The sequence below is a fragment of the Bombina bombina genome, chromosome 4 (genome assembly GCF_027579735.1).
Source record: "Bombina bombina isolate aBomBom1 chromosome 4, aBomBom1.pri, whole genome shotgun sequence".
NCBI classification, from domain to species: Eukaryota; Metazoa; Chordata; class Amphibia; order Anura; family Bombinatoridae; genus Bombina; species Bombina bombina.
In genome coordinates, this window is record NC_069502.1 from 59,618,962 (window position 1) to 59,637,090 (window position 18,129).

The 18,129-nt window shown below is 37.0% G+C and overlaps 1 protein-coding gene across 1 annotated transcript in view; it reads left to right on the forward strand.

Moving 5' to 3' along the window:
• The first annotated feature begins 13,650 nt into the window (after nucleotides 1–13,650).
• Nucleotides 13,651–18,129, forward strand: part of LOC128656867 (vomeronasal type-2 receptor 26-like) — a 52,835-nt gene continuing 48,356 nt past the window's right edge. Inside the window, exon 1 of the mRNA XM_053711032.1 lies at nucleotides 13,651–13,896. Coding sequence (XP_053567007.1) covers nucleotides 13,651–13,896 — 246 coding nt within the window. The remainder of the gene's footprint in view (nucleotides 13,897–18,129) is intronic.

Consider the following 18,129-nt stretch of genomic DNA (forward strand, 5'->3'; position numbering starts at 1 on the left):
CCCAAAAAATTAGACACAACACTAAAATCTTGGGCATAACAATAGGTGACACAGAATACAAGCAAGCATTATATGCAGATGATATCCTTTTTTCTCTATCATCAGTTGAGACGTCCGTACCTGAATTACTGAGGGAACTGGAGGCATATGGAAAGGTCTCTAACTTTCTTCTTAACCTAAATAAATCGAAATTAATGACTATTAATACCCCACACCACTTAATACAGAGACTTGAAAAAGAACACCATACAGCTATAGCTAAAAATAAATTGAAATATTTGGGAGTTTACCTTACACCATCGCCACTAGATCTTTTTAAGCATAATTTCACTCCCTTGAAAAAAGAAATAGAAACAATCTATCTACCTGGAAAAATAAGCCTCTATCTTGGTTGGGAAGAGTAGGGGTTATCAAAATTAATGTTCTCCCGCGCATATTGTATATAATGCAGGCATTACCAATCCCCCTTCAGGAGGACTACCTTAATCAACTGCAGAGATTAATTGACCAATTTGTAGGGTCGGGTATTAGGCCAAGAGTCCCGAGAAAAACTATGTACATGACAAGAGACAGGGGTGGATTGGGCTTACCAGACTTAAAAGCATATAGAAAAGCCATAATCCTACAGCGGATTGTGGAATGGTCCCACAACACCTTCGATAAGGCATGGGTACACCTGGACTGTCAGATCTTTCTAATTAATAATATGGGCACCTTGGCTTGGTCCCCCCGAACCAATAGGCCCAAAAAGATATCTAATTACATAATAACAACCAACGTCCTGACCAAATGGGATAAGACTTTAGCCACTTCTACCCACATCTCGTCTAAATTCTCTCCCCTTACTCCGATTATTAAAAACAAGGACCTTCCATACTATAAACTTAGTCACAGCATCAAACATCCATATCACTTAAAGGTCGGTTCCATTCAATATGCCGTCAAGAATAAACTCTTTAAAGCACATTCACAACTACGCAATACACACGGGGAGATTTTCTCCTCCTGGCTGAATTACAATCAGCTTCTTCATTATATATCGCATCATAAATACAAGCAAGATTTAGGAACGGAACTCACACAATTTGAGTGCATTTTACCAACTATCCCTAGACATTTAATATCTCTTATATACAAGCTTACCTCCACGACAGATACTACAACTCTCCCAACATACACCATTGCCTGGAACAGAGAACTATCTAATGATATGGACTTTGATTCCTGGAGGAGAGGTTTCTTTCTAACAAAGCGCTCCTCGGTGTCAGCTACCGTTCAGGAGATCCACCTGAAGCTCCCATCGAGGCTTCATAGAATTTTTCCTACTTTAAACAACACATGCTGGAGAGGGTGTGGGGGGGGGGGGGGGCACACTGCTCCACATATGGTGGACCTGCCCCAAATTGCAGGTATATTGGTCAGGGGTCTTCTCTGCAATATCAAATATCCTGCAAATACAAATCCCGCAATCCCCTGAATGCTTATTATTTTGTTCAATACCCAAAGTAAAAGACAAAATCAAATTGGCCCTCCTGTTGATTATGTTAACGGGTGCTAAGAAACTTATCCCTAAGAAATGGAAATCCACTGAGGTTCCGGATGAGGAGGAATGGAAACTACAAGTTTCTGAACTGCTGGTATTGAAAAAATATCACTATCTCAAAACCCATACACTAGACTCTTAAGAATATATGCTAGCAATCTGGAATAAAACAATTTAATTTCCCCCCCCCCCCCTCATTAATCACTTCTGTCTCCCCTCTATTCTTTTCTTTTCTCTTCTTCTTCTGCACTAAAGGAAAAAAAAATGAAAATTGTATTCTATTTTTTTTATAAGGAGGTCTCTGAATTCTGTGGTGAGACCTCCTAATATATATTATAGATGTAAGAACTACTTGACTGATATGCAATGTGGTAATTGTATGATGTTGGTTATCTTTCCGTTTTCTGTTTTGCTTGACTGCATTTACTGTAATGCCTTATTTACATCAATAAAGCTCTTTAAAAAAAAAAATCATAACACTACTATAAAAATGACAAAGTAATTACAAGAAATAACAAACACTAAATTATGAAAAATAACAAACAAAATTATCAAAAATAAAAAAGAATTACACCTAATCTTATAGCCCTATAAAAATAAAAAAGCCCACCCAAAATAAAAAAGCCTAGCCTACAATAAACCACCAATAGCCCTTAAAAGGGCCTTTTGTAGTGCATTGCCCTAAGTTAAACAGCTCTTTTACCTGTAAAAAAAAGTACAAAGACCCCCCAACAGTATAACCCACCACCCAAATAATCCCCCAAAATAAAAAAAACCTTACTCTAACAAAAACATAAGATACATAAGGGCATTTGTATGGGCATTGCTCTTAAAAGGACATTTAGCTCTTTTGCATTGCCCTGAAAAGGGCATTTAGCTCTTTTAAAAAATGTACAACCCCTAATATAAAAAAAAAAAAACACCAAAAAAAAACTAACACTAACCCCTCTTTAGGTACTCACAGTTTCTGAAGTCCCTCTCGAAGGATCTTCATCCTGGCGACTCCATCTTCATCCAGGCGGCATCTTCTATCTTTATCCCGGCGGAAACTTCTATCTTCATCCCGGCGGCGTCTTCTATCTTTATCCCGGTGGCATGGAACGGCTCCAACCTGAAGACATCCGGCTCGGAGCATCATCTTCATATGGTCGCCACCGTACACTGAATCTTCAATGCAAGGGAGCCTTTTCAAAATAGCGTCCCTTGCATTCTGATGGCTGATTTGAATTTTGGAAATTCAAATCAGCCAATAGGATGAGATCTACTGAAATCCTATTGGCTGTTCAAATCAGTCAATAGGATGAGAGCTACTGTAATTCTATTGGCTGATTTGAATAGCCAATAGAATTTCAAAAGCTCTCATCCTATTGGCTGTTTTGAACAGCCAATATGATTTCAGTAGCTCTCATACTATTGGCTGATTTGAATATCCAAAATCCAATCAGCCAATAGGAATGCAAGGGATGCCATTTTGAAAAGGCTCCCTTGCATTGAAGATTCAGTGTACGGCGACGACCGTATGAAGAGGATGCTCCACGCCGGATGTCTTCAGGATGGACTTGCTCCACGCCGCCGGGATGAAGATAGAATATTCCGCCGGGATGAAGATAGAAGTTGCCACCGGGATGAAGATAGAAGATGCTGCCTGGATGAAGATGAGCGGTCGGGATGATGATCCTTCAAGCGGGACTTCAGCAACTGTGAGTACCTAAAAAGGGGTTAGTGTTAGGTTTTTTTAAGTTTTTTTGGGGTGGGGTTTTATTGTAGATTAGGGGTTGGGCATTTCTTAAAAGACCTAAATGCCCTTTTAAGGGCAATGCCCATACAAATGACTTTTTCAGGGCGATGGGTAGATTAGTTTTTTTTAGATAGTTTTTTTTATTTTGTGGGTTTGGGGGAGGTGGGGATTTGTAATGTTAGTGGGTCTTTGTATTTTATTTACAGGTAAAAGAGCTGTTTAACTTAGGAAAATGCCCTACAAAAGGCCCTTTTAAGGGCTATTGGTAGTTTATTATAGATTATGGTTCTTTTATTTTGGGGTGGTTTTTTTTTCAAATTTGTATTAGAATAGGAATAATTGTTATTATTTTGTATAATTTGTTTGTTATTTTGTATGTTTTTTTTTCATTTTGGGGTGGGTTTTTCTTTTTAGAATAGCCATTTTTTTTATTTTTAATGGACAGCAAAAGAGCTGAATACCTTTTTAAGGGCAATGCCCATACAAATGCCCTTTTCAGGGAAATGGGTAGATTAGGTTTTACTTTATTTTATTTTCTTGGTTTGGGGGGTTGTATAGTTAGGGGGTGTTTGTTTTTTTTAGAAAAAGAGCTGATATCTTTAGGGTAATGCCCTACAAAAGGCCCTTTTAAGGGCCCACAAAATGCCCTTTTAAGGGCCCTTGGTAGTTTATTATAGATTAGGGTTTTTATTTTGGGGTGTTTTGTTTTTTTAAAGGGTATTAGAGTAGGAATAATTTTTATTGTTTTGGATAATAAACAGCTAGATTACGAGTTTTGCGGCATTAGTAAAAAAGCAGCGTTAAGGCACATAACGCTGCTTTTTCACTACCGCGCATATTACGAGCCTTGCAGGTTTAGGGGCACCACACACTTTTTTGGCCGTACCGCAAATTAACTTACGCAATTTGCGTAAAGTCTTTTTTCAATGGGACTTCCATAGCGCCGGTATTACAAGCTTTTTCTGGGAGGCCAAAAAGTGCGCGGTACAGCCTATCCCGCAAGATTCGTAACGCATTCAAAAGTCAGTAGTTATCAGTACTACGTTACAGAGTTGTAGCATAAAAATCATAACTAAAGTGTTAAAAAGTACACTAACACCCATAAACTACATATTAACCCCTAAACTGAGGCCTCCCGCATCGCAAACACTAAAATAAAATTATTAACCCCTAATCTGCCGCTCCCGCCACTAGAATAAACATATTAACCCCTAAACCGCCGCTCTCCCGCATCACAAACACTAGTTAAATATTGTTAACCCCTAATCTGCCGCCCCTAACATCGCCGCCACCTACCTATAGTTATTAACCCCTAATCTGCCCCCCCAACATCGCCGCCACTATACTAAATTTATTAACCCCATTAACCCCTAAACCTAAGTCTAACCCTAACACCCACTAACTTAAATATAATTAAAATAAATCTAAATAAAAATTACTATCATTACCTAAATTAATCCTATTTAAAACTAAATACTTACCTATAAAATAAACCCTAAGCTAGCTATAATATAACTAATAGTTACATTGTATCTAGCTTAGGGTTTATTTTTATTTTACAGACAAGTTTGTATTTATTTTAACTAGGTAGAATAGCTACTAAATAATTATTAACTATTTACTAACTACCTAGCTAAAATAAATTCAAATTTACCTGTAAAATAAAACCTAACCTGAGTTACTTTAACACCTAAACGTACACTACAATTAAATAAATTACCTAAATAAAATACAGTTACCTAAATTACAAAAAAAACAAACACTAAATTACACAAAATAAAAAAAAGAAATGATCAGATATTTAAACTAATTACACCTAATCTAATAGCCCTATCAAAATACCCCCCCCCCCCCAAATAAAAAACCCTAGCCTACAATAAACTACAAATAGCCCTTAAAATTGCCTTTTGCGGGGCATTGCCCCAAAGAAATCAACTCTTTTAGCTGTAAAAAAAATACAAACAACTCCCCAACAGTAAAACCCACCACCCACACAACCAACCCCCCAAATAAAATCCTAATTAAAAAAAACTAAGCTCCCCATTGCCCTGCAAGTTAGCACCGCACCTCTCATAACACAAAACTAGCCGCTAGTTTATTATTTTTTGTAATGGTAGGGTTTTTTTTATTTTTATTTTAATTTTTGTGTTTTTAATTTTTTGCAATGTTAGGTTTTAGTGTAAGGCAGCTTAGGTTTTATTTCACAGGTAAGTTTGTATTTATTTTAACTAGGTAGTTAGTAAATAGTTAATAACTAGTCTACCTAACTAGAACTACTAGAACTACTAGAACAGCTGAACTTTATTCAGGGTTAATCAGAGGCACTTTAAATGATGTGATGACTCTTATTTAGCATGGTTTTGAAAGTGATTGCTTAATTCTGAACACAACTACATCCCCAGTTATAAGAGGGTGTGCACAGTTATGCAACCACATTATTATTAATTTTATTTTAACTTCCCTCCACCTTAAAGATTTCAGTTTGTTTTTAAATTGAGTTGTGTATTTTATAGAAAAAAAAACAAATAACAGGTAGAGCGCAAGGGTCAAGGATACCAAATTCCTTACAAGATAATAGATCCCACGTTCTATTCAAAGGTAAGTTAACAAGTGAAAAAGTGAGTAAGGGCGCTAAAAAAGCTAAAGGTATCAGAAAAAATTTGATTAAGTGTATGAATTCAGAAGTGAGAAAAAATATATAATGTAATACTTAAATCAAACAAGTGATAACTAAAAAGTAATAGAATGTATTAATTCTAACAGACATCAAAAAGAGTGATCAGGCGTATAGCAAACCAGTGTAGTATCCAAGTGTAGAATATGGCAATCTTGGTACATATATAGTAGCAATAGAACAATGTTACAATATTAAAAAAATAAAATAAAAACAAAACAAGCTTTGTCAAATATTTGCACCATAAAAGCTCCACAAATGTGTTTTATGCAGATGCAGGTGAGTAGCAGGATAATATTAGTACCAGAATGACCAAAATTTCACTCTTAAGGAAGCATATACCTTGTGGAACAGTTCCATAACACAGTTACTTGAGGTCCAAAAATAGTATAGTGCAATGGCAAAGAGAATATTTGTACCTTTAATTTCTGTACCTCTGCAGAGTCGGTAATGAGGATCGGCTGTAGGTTTGTGGATTGACCGCGAGTTCACCCCATGTGACTTTGGCGTCTGACGTCACGGGTGACACTCGGGGGGCTCGTCTTGCTCCAAACAAACCAATTCGCTGCAATAAGGAGGATCCGCTCATCCACTGTAAATTAGTGTTAGCCTCTTGGTGCTATGCACGCAGGCAGTGAATATTAAGCAGAGTCAGGAACAAAATAATAACCCGGGTTATAGGAATCCTGTAGAATATAGCCAGAGTGTTGAGGGTAGTCAGTGGTCACAACATTCAACATATCAAAGAGCTTTATCAAGATAAGTGTGACCATATCTTCATCTTCCTTTTAAAGGGATAACTGGGTCCTTATTGGTTCATTCTTAATTGGCCTGAATTAAGGTGGTAATCTTAGTTACTTGTATTCCTCTTTTAGGCTTTGCTACTCAAATACTGCATATTTAAGGTGGAGGATTTAGATGTATTGTAGATACCATTCGTTCTGTAAAACCTTACGTTGTAAATGCTGATGTTAAAAAAATCATACATATAAAAACAATCATACATATAAAAACAAATTTCTCTCATAATGTTGAACCAAACAGTGTCTAAGCACCAATCATTTAAATATCAGTGACTCTCTAATTCAGAGCTTTCCAAACTTTTCATGTTGGTGACACACTTTTTAGACCTACATCATTTTGCGACACAGTAATTTAGTTGTACTAGCAAAAAGGAGGTTAAACTAACTTGTTTTAAGAGATACGGACACATACATAAATTATATAATAACAACATATATTTACAAGTAACAGTATGCATGTGCAAGAATTAAAAAAAAGTTTAATAACACCAATAGCTACTTACTATTTTAATGGGATGTATGAGGTTGATGGGATGAACACAATTTCTGAATATTTGGTGGAATATTTGATAAAGACACTCGCATTTCATCATCAAGCATTTTTAAGCTTCCACTTCCTATCCGTATATCAAGAGCAGGAGCAGCAATGCACTACTGGGAGCTAGTTGCAAAAAAACCCCACTGACTTCAGCTCAGCGTTTAAGCTGCCGCCCTCAGAGCTCAGTGAGTCCGATTGACTACTGCCTGCGCTGCATACACACTGCTATCCCACTCACTGACTATACATGCAGTCACGAGCCAATTAAGGAGACTACACGTGCAGTCAGGAGCCAATGTGCCGCCAATGGGAATAGTTTCAGTTCCCACTGAGCTGCGCCAATAGGTTAAGATGATCTGTGTCCCCCTAGGTATCAATCACGTGTCAACCATGTGATATGCGTAGCAGGCAGGCGGAAAGTCAGAAACCAAAAAAAAATGTAAAAAAAAATTTGTGGTGAAGCAGGGACACACCTGCACACTGCTGACGACACACTAGTGTGTCCCGACACACAGTTTGGAAAGCACTGCTCTAATTCAACTATGTAAAAGTTAATAGATATATATAAAGTGAAACACATATGAAATGTATGTAATTGATAATTCTTAGTGTAAATATTATCTATAGGGATATGTGAGACTAAAGTAAATGTGATTGAAAGAATCAAGTGACAGAATTATAGAAGGAGATTAAACAGTCTAGACTGAAACTGGCTTATCTAGTTTATTCAAAAATGAAAGGGGATAGGTCTACCTCTGAATTCAGGCCCTTTGGAAACAGAGTATTATACTTATAGATTAGTTCAGCTTCCTTTATGAGCAATTTCTTTTCTACATTACCACCTCTCCAGTGTTTATTTACCTTATTAATTCCCCAATAAAGAATATCCTTAACATTACCTTTGTGAACTGTTTTAAAGTGTTTATATAAATGAGTGTCATCAACTCCGTTCTTAATATTGCAAAGGTGTTTCCCTAATCCTATCTCTGACGGCTCTCTTTGTTTCTCCGATATAAAACAGATTACATGTGCATTTTAGGATATATATTACATTCTTTTGGGTGCATCTTATCACATCCTTTATTAAAAAGGGGTTTGCTGAGTTGTTGATCTGTATACTCTTTATTTTATTACTGTGACTACAGGCTTTACATATGTAACATGGAAATAAACCTACCAGTTTATTTCCTTTTAGATCTTTCTGTATCATAGTTTTTTATTGGGTTTTTTCAGTTCACTAGGGGGCAGAATTGTTTTAAGATTGACTGCTCTTTTGAAGACAAAACTAGGATTACTGGGAATTTTTTCTACTATAACTATAATTCTTTTAGTAGGCACCAATGTTTTTTCACAATTCTCCTTATTAGGTTATGATCAGCATGGTAATCAGTCACAAATGGCACTTTTATGGTGTCACTGTTTGCTTTTGTTCTTTCTTTGTATCCCAACAGGGACTCTCTACTAGTATTTTTTGCTCTTTCTAAAGCCTTATTAGTAATCTCAGCTTTATAGCCCCTGGAGTTAAATCTGTCTGCTAAAACTTAAACCTGTTGTTCAAAATCTACCAACCTAGAGCAATGTTTACGTATACGGAGATATTGGCCTATGGGGATATTTTCTTTCCAAATGTCTAAATGACAACTATTGGCATGAATGTAATTATTACAGTCAACTTTTTTTTAATAAGTTTTAGTCTCCAACTGATTATTTACTGTTATTATTTCCAAATCTAGGAATATGGCTGAGGTCCTAATGTGATTGTAGGTAAAATTTAAGCCCCAGTTGTTTTTATTAATTTCTTCAAACATAAGGATTAAGTCAGCTTCTGAGCCCTTCCAAACTAATAGTAAATTGTCTATGTACCACAGCCTGAATATCCTTAGAGTGATTGATCACTGTATACAGTGAAGTCACATCACATGTCGCCAAGATCATATCGTCTTCCCATTTTAATATACTAAGGATATTAAAGGGACATTAAACCCAATTTTTTTCTTTAATGATTCAGATAGAACACACAATTTTAAGCAACTTTTTAATTTACTTCTTTTATCATTTTTTCTTCGTTCTCTTGCTATCTTTATTTAAAAGCAGGAATGTAAAGCTTAAGAGCCCATTTTTCGCTGACAACCTGGGTTATGCTTGCTTATTGGTTTGCTAACTGTATCCACCAATAAGAAAGTGATATCCATGGTGCTGAACCTAAAATGGGCTGGCTCTTAAGCTTTAAATTCCTACTTTTTAAATAATAATAGCAAGAGAAAGAATACAAATTGATAGCAGGAGTAAATTAGAAAGTTGCTTAAAATTGCATGCTCTATCTGAATCATTAAAGAAAAAAATTGGGTTTAGTGTCCCTTTAAGTACTTGTGTGGAATCCCTTAAATAGGAATCTAGACTTTGGACATGTTTCTGTAAATAGCTATCTACATATTTTGATAAATTGGCTGATACAGAGTCGATACCAGAAATGATTGGCCTTCCTGGGGGGTTGACCAAGCATTTGTGGATTTTTGGAAGGAAATAGAAAATCGGAATACTTGGAAATTTGGATGTTAAAAATTGGAATTCTTTTTCATTTAGTATCCCTAATTTTTTACCTAACGTCAAAATTTTATTCAAAGTTTTGGAAAATTTCTCAGTTGGATCAGACTCTAATTTTTTTTTATGTCTTAGCGTCATTCAATAGCCTATAAGCCTCAGTTAGATAATTTTTGGTGTCCATCAGGACGATTCCCTCACCCTTATCCGCAGGTTTTATAGTTATCTCTGTGTTTTTCTGTAGATCACTAATGATTGTCTTATCTTTATTGCTCATATATTTTTTGAGTTTAGGGGGATTGCATTTCTGAATGTTTTTCAATACTAATTTCTCAAATGTTTCCAAGTAATTACCCTTGGCATGGATTGGATTAAATTTGGATTTGAGTTTAAGATCTGTGTGTTGGATATTGTCAACTATTGGAGATTTTACATTTAACTGTCTTTCTTTGGGATTTTTTAGAAAAAGTCTATTTAAGGTTAGGTTTCTTATGGATTTTTTAACATGAATATGACTATTAAATTTGTTTAGTCTTACTGTCTGTGCATAAGAAAGGCCTAGACTAAGAAATGTTTCCTCTTCTTTTTTCAAGGGGATACTACTTACATTAAAGATTCCTTGATATGTTGGGTTTATCTCCACCTTTTGGCTTCACTTAGAAATTCCCCTTTCCCTCTTTCCTCTAAACCTCTTTTTCTTCAAAGATTGGATTTGTTTTCTTGTCGGATCAGATCCCCTTAGGTGCCCTTTTTCAGACTACTTTTCTCTAAAAAAACTGATCCATCATTAGTTTGTCTATCTCCTAATGGTTTAGAATCTCTTAGGGTTTCAAAGTGGTTATAAACTGAAGTTCTCCATTGTTCCTCCTGTCTATAGTTATCCCATCTATTTGTTCTTCTAGGATATTCCCAATCATTATGCCTATTATGATATCCTCTATGGGAATTATTTCTAAATGAATTAAAATGGAATTCAGAATTGAAATGTTCCCTATTTAAATACTTAGGGTACCTTGTCCTTTCATAGTTCGTATTTTGATTGTGATTATAGACCCTATTGTATTCGTGGGGATTGTAATTCTCATTATATGAATTATAATTTCTATTATATTCATAATAATTATTTTTGTGCCCCCTTTTTGTTTTATTTTTATGTGTATAACTATTTGTTTGTTCACTGTTGTGTGTGTCCTTTAGAGCTATGCTATGTTCCTCGTCTTGTTGTGGGGTATTGTCTTTAATGTCTCTCTCCATTTCGCCCCATTTTGATCTTAAAAGGTCTTTGTTTAGGTTGTCAAGTTTATCAATTATCACTTTTTGTCTCTCTTTATATTCATTTTCATTTTTCCTATCCTTTAGTTTCTCTTTAATCTCTAAAATGTTTTTTTCTATGTTCACCAATGTTTCTTTACGTGACTGTTTTAAGAGTCAATGAGAGTGTTAGATGCTTTTTTAAGTGTATCTGTCCATTCTAGTTGTAACGTGTCGCTAAGTGGAAAGGTGTAGTTTCTGTTTAATTGAAGACCTCTAGGAATAATTCCTTTAGTTGTATATCTGTTTAGGAAAACTAGTTCCATTTTTTGTTTTAACTCTTTATTAGTGCATATTATAGATTTTGCATTAGATCAGAAGTCTTATCTTGTGAAATAAGATTAATAGAAGAGGTGTTGTCATCTCTCATATCTAAAAATATTTTATCTCTGAAATCAAATATATAATCTATTATTAATGGGGAAAAAAGGGCAAAGGGGACCTGCTGCTACTACTAGATGAGGGAAAAGGTCTGGAGAAAAAAAAATAACAGGTAGAGTGCAAGGGTCAAGGATAACAAACTCCTTACAAGAGAATAGATCCCTCATTCTATTCAAAGGTAAGCTGAACTAATCTATAAGTATAATACTCTGTTTCCAAAGGGCATGAATTTGAAGCTAGACCTATCCCCTTTCATGTTTGAATAAACTAGATAAGCCAGTTTCAGTCTAGACTGTTTAATCTTCTTCTATAATTCTATCACTTGATTCTTTCAATCACATTTACTTTAGTTTCACACATCACTATAGATAATATTTACACTAAGAATGATCAATTACATACATTTCATATGTGTTTCACTTTATATAGGATGCTATTGTACAGTGGCTCGGCACCATCTGTACAACAGCATACCGGTGTTTTGACTCGTTCAAAAAACTCGGTAGGAAGAGGATCAAAACAAGGCGAGGCGGATACAAGATCAAAACCGCCTCCAATGCCACAGAAATGACCACTGGGAATATTGTGGTGAATCTGAGTGACCACCACCTGACGGAATCAGAAACCAAGATCCTCAATAAGGGTCTAACTTTTATACCTACTTGCAGAACAGATCCCTTTGATCTTCTGATTGACGTGAAGAAGTTTCAAAGACAGCTATCCCTTAAAGAGAAATTTGCAGATACTACTTCCACACTACAACAATTCCGTAAGAAGTCAGTTTATACCCCACAGTTTACAAATGCAAGCATAAATACATTCTGTAGACTTGCACTGGACGATCTGAATGATTCTGTACGACAGCACCGTTCAGACACTTTCAACAACTTCTCACGTGAAAAATGGAATACCTTGAGAACACTCACTGCAGATAAATCAATTCTGATACGTGAGGCTGATAAAGGGGGTGCCATTGTTCTTTTGAACTATAGGGACTACAGGGAAGAAGTACTATCACAACTAATGGATGACAAGACCTATAAGCTATTGAGCCATGATCCAACCATGCTGTATAAGAAACAGATTGATCAATATACTACCCTGGCATATCGGGAAGGAGTTTTGGATAAAGGCACTTATGAATTCTTGAATACAGAATTCCCTAGGACACCGGTGTTCTACACGCTTCCCAAGATACATAAAAGGCTAGACAAGCCGCCGGGTAGGCCCATAGTCTCGGCTATAGGCTCTTTACAACAGCCTTTGGCGATCTTTGTAGATTCTTTCCTCCAGCCCCTGTTCCAACATATGCCTTCATACCTCAAGGACTCATCTACTCTGTTGACCATACTTAGGGATTGGGGTCCCTTGGATGAGAATGTTTTGCTTGTGACACTTGATGTCACAAGCCTTTATACCGTGATCCCACACACAGAGGGTTTAAAGGCAGTTGAATTCCATCTATCAAGAATCCCATACATAGGACCTCCATCTGAAGTCCTACTCTATCTATTGCAGATTTTCTTAACCACAAATTATTTTAGGTTTGAACAGAAGTTTTTCCTACAACTAACGGGAACAGCGATGGGGTCGAATGTGGCCCCATTGTACGCTAATTTATTTATGGCGTGGTTCGAGGAATTTGGAACAGATCTCTTCAAGCATGAAAAAATTATTTTCTTTAGAAGATACATTGATGACCTGCTTCTTTTCTGGTCTGGGTCACAAATGGAGTTGGAGGAATGGTTTGAACAGCTTAATATGGCTAATCCTGCTTTACAGTTCAAGATCCAATTCGACAGGACACAAGTGGACTTCCTGGACCTACGCCTATACAAGAAACAGAACAGAATACACTCTACCTTGTTTCGGAAGAGCACAGATAGGAACTCTCTGTTACATTATACAAGCTGCCATCCTCCAGCAACAAAAAGATCACTGCCGAAGTCCCAACTACTACGGGTTGCTAGGAACAACACTGAGGAAGTGAACAAACTCCAACAACTGGACGAGATGTCATCTAGGTTCAAAATGAGGGAATACCCCGAGGAGTTGATATCTACATAGCGATCCACTTTAGATCTACCCTCGGGATCACATAAAGAAAGGACAGACCAACGGATGACCTTTGTCACCACGTACACGGGAGACAAGAATGCAATTACAGGGGTACTTCAGAAACACTGGAATATCCTGAAGTCTGATAAAGCTCTCCCTTTTACTCAAATGTCTACTCCACGATTGGGGTTCCGCAGATCGAGATCCCTGCGTGACTTTCTGATCAAAACAGATCCAATGGATTGCTACCGTCAGTCAACTTGGTTGGAGACAAATAAAAAAACAGGAGTCTTCCGCTGTCTGGGATGCGTAACCTGTAATGGACTGATTACAGGGTCATCTTTCACGCACCCACATAGACGCCAGATATATAGACACAAGCACCGCCTTACATGTACCATGACCCACATTGTGTACCTGTTACACTGCCCCTGTGGTCTGTACTATGTGGGCAAAACTTCTGATGATCTGAGAACGCGGATGGCAAATCATCGCTCCGCCATTCGGACTGCCCTCAAACGAGGAGAATCTGAACAGCCGGTAGCACGTCACTTTGTGGATTGCCAACACAGGGTTTCCGATCTGAAATACACCATAATAGATCACATTCCACCCCTGAGTAGGGGAGGTGATCGCAACAAATTATTACTACAGAGGGAGTCCCGCTGGATTGGCAGGTGTTTCTTTAGATACACCAGTATGCCCTATAGAGAGCCATAATCTATTCATTATGTTTATTGAGAGCCACTATCCATTATGTATGGTTATTTCCTTTTGCTTATTTTCTCTGTCATGTTACCCTAATGTCATTTGATATTGGTCATTTCCATCTTATATGCCCAATTTCTGCCTCTTTATAATGGATTACTTTTTATACCAATAATTATTTTTTATTATTTAATATTTCATTTGTGATTTTGACATAGTTTTATTGTTTTGTTTATTCTTTTCTTTTTGGTCTCTGAAATGGGACTCATGGTTACCTTGACCCTTTTGTTTTGAAAAGTAAATATTAGTTTTCATCCCATATTATTGTCTTATCAATATTCTATACATACTAATTTTGTGATTTTTGTCACATTCCCCTACAGGCTGGTTCTGGTGGTACCCTTTCATTTCATATAGTCCGTCAGCTATTTGTGGGTTCAAGCTGTCTGCCTTGTGCAAACTGCGCAAAGGACAATGTTTGTCCACCTTAATCTTTTGTTTGAACTCCCCCATACTGACGTTCGCATACTGGCTGATTGATTAGCATCCCTTTTGTACTATTTTCTATATTGATCGCTCTCTCTCCTATTGGCTTCCAATTTTACTCGTCACCGCCGTTGTTTGGCGGTTGCTATGGTGATCGTCGGCTGTTTGGGCACTCAGAATTACTTTCGTGTTTTTTGGTTTTCGGGTTGATCTTCACCCGGCTCTGTAGCTCTGAGCTCTCTTAACAAGACAATCACACATATTATGTTTGCTTTTTCTATTTCGTTGTTAATGGCAATTCTCACTGCCTAAGATTTGACAGTTTAGCATGTTATTGTTAGCCTTGATTGGCTTAAGTGCACTGACCAATGTATGAGTTTGTTGTATTGTCACCATGGTGACGCTATTACTGCAGTTTACTTGCTGCTCTATAATTGCATTACCATTTGTCATACCCTGCTTTGTATCTATCATTTACGGTTGACTTGCTTTTAATGTAATGTTTTTGACATGTCACTGGGGTTCCTATTTCTTCGCCACACTGACACGGCCGACAGCTCCCCGCTGGGGGGTGTGTCCAACGTGTAGAGCGTGACGTTGCGGTAGAATGGGTATTTAGTCATGGTGGTGGTAAGTGTAACTGTTCATATCTTGCCTGTCTGAGGACGAGCTCTATAAGTTTGAAAACGTTCACAATAAAGGTGAATATTTAAATACAAGCCCTTTGGAGTGCGCTTCCTTCTGCTTTTATTATATATATATATATTAACTTTTACATAGTTGAATTAGAGAGACACTGATATTTAAATGATTGCTGCTTAGACACCGTTTGGTTCAACATTATGAGAGAAATTTGTTTTTATATGTATGATTGTTTGTATATGTATGTTTTTTATATGTATGATTGTTTTTATATGTATGATTTTTAACATCAGCATTTACAACGTAAGGTTTTACAGAAAGAATGGTATCTACAATACATCTAAATAATCCACCTTAAATATGCAGTATTTGAGTAGCAAAGCCTAAAAGAATACAAGTAACTAAGATTACCAGCTTAATTCAGGCTAATTAAGAATAAACCAATAAGGACCCAGTTATCCCTTTAAAAGGAAGATGAAGATATGGTCACACTTATCTTGATAAAGCTCTTTGATAGAGCGAAACGCCTTGTATGTTGTGACCACTGACTACACTCAACACTCTGGCTATATTCTACAGGATTACTATAACCCAGGTTATTAATTTGTTCCTGACTCTGCTTAATATTCACTGCCTGCGTGCATAGCACTAAGTGCAGGCGGCAGCACTGATTTACCTTCACTAAGAGGCTAACACTAATTTACAGTGGATGAGCGGATCCCTCTTATTGCAGCGAATTGGTTTGTTTGGAGCGAGACGAGCACCCCGAGTGTCACCTGTGACGTCAGACGCCAAAGTCACGTGGGGTGAACTCGCGGCGAATCCACAAACCTACAGTCGATCCTCAGTACCGACTCTGCAGAGGTACAGAAGTTAAAGGTACAAATATTCTCTTTGCCATTGCACTATCCTATTTTAGGACCTCAAGTAACTGTGTTATGGAACTGTTCCACAAGGTATCCGCTTCCTTAAGAGTGAAATTTTGGTCATTCTGGTACTAATATTATCCTGCTACTCACCAAAAACTTTTATCTGCATAAGACACATTTGTGGAGATTTTATGGTGCAAATATTTGCCTATCAGTAACCTATCTGTATGTATCTCTATGTAAAAGTACTTTGGTGGCTTTTTTTTATAACACCCAAGATCTCATATTGTTGAGCCCTTATAACTTTTTTGTGCAAAATGTTTAGAAAATAATGTTATTAGATGCTGATATTATGAGTGTAACCGTACTTTGTAATGTCTTTTTGAAGTGTTTTATGCAATGTTATAGTTTCGCAAAAAGTTAACCACAGCTCTGAGATCACTGTAAGAATTGTAGCGCACATCGCGATTGTCCTCAACTTGTAAAATCAGGGCAATTGAAAAGGCTCGCAAAAACATGATATCGCTTCCACAAAACCGTTTTCACCTCCCTTGTAATATAGCCCTAAAATGGCAGAGACCATTGGGAGGGGGGAAGGTTAGAGAGCTGTTTTGGAGGGATCAGGAAGTGTGAGGGTAAGGGGGGGATCCTAAACTTCAGAAAATAAAAAAAATACAACTAATTAATAACAAAAAAATGAGAAGAATACCTAAACCTTCATATTGGTAGACATTCTGCCAGTACTTAACATGGTGGTGAGGAAAGTGGGTGGGGGGTGGGATGGATCAGGGTGGAGGGAGGTGTTAGGAGGGAGGGTAATCCCTGTATTACAATACTATTACCAGCTAACTAATTAACCCCTTCAATGCCAGGAGTTTAAGAACTGTGGTACGGAGCTGCAAATAGGGGCTTTCTAATTACCAAAAAGCAATTGCAAAGCCATGCATGTCTACTATTTCCGAAGGGGATCCCAGAGAAGCTTTTACAACCATTTGTTTCATAATTGCACAAGCGGTATGGAAATAATTTTAGTGAGAAACACAAAATTTGTGATAAAGTTAATGTTTTTTTTTATATATGATCGCATTTGGGCCCATATCAATATCTAGGGTTGTCCAATTAAAATATATATATAGTTTTGATAGGTAAATCAAAACAAACAAGGTTCTATTTCAGTTTAAATGGAGTTATAGCATAAATACTAAAGATTCTTCGGTATTGTGGGCAAGTCTTCCTCTGAAATTCCCGGTAGTGTAGGGGTTAATAAATGTGTTTAAAACTTTGTGTGACTGATGACTGATTCAACGTCAATGTAAAACCTGACACAAACATGACACAAGAGAGCAGAATGGAAAAATGTCAAGAGAAAAGGGAAAAATAAAGGAACAAGATCCTAGTGTGATATCTTTAGTAATGCTCTTTAATTTCTCAGCTTCAAGGTTACTCACAAATCCCTATGTACTTCCTCTGGTCAATAGCTGGAACCCCAATAACAGCAAGTGTTGTCCATATGATACAGAGGAAATATCATTTCTACAGAGATATAACATTGTGGGTGTTCCTTAAAGGGACCGTCTACACCTTAATCACCTTAAAGTCTTACCTTAGATTAAGCTGCAAATAGCTTCCTGCACCTTTTCTATATCATGCAGCAGGAATGATAAAAAAAGTTATTTTAAAATGAATATTGTTTCTGGCCACTTTAAAATGGCTGCCACGCTCAGCCCACTGATGACATCATGATCTGGGCTGCATATGGCATCCAATCACAAAAGGCTCACTAGTTGAATTCAAGACTGTCAATGCTATTCAGCAGAGTGCCTAGATGCAGCCCAGG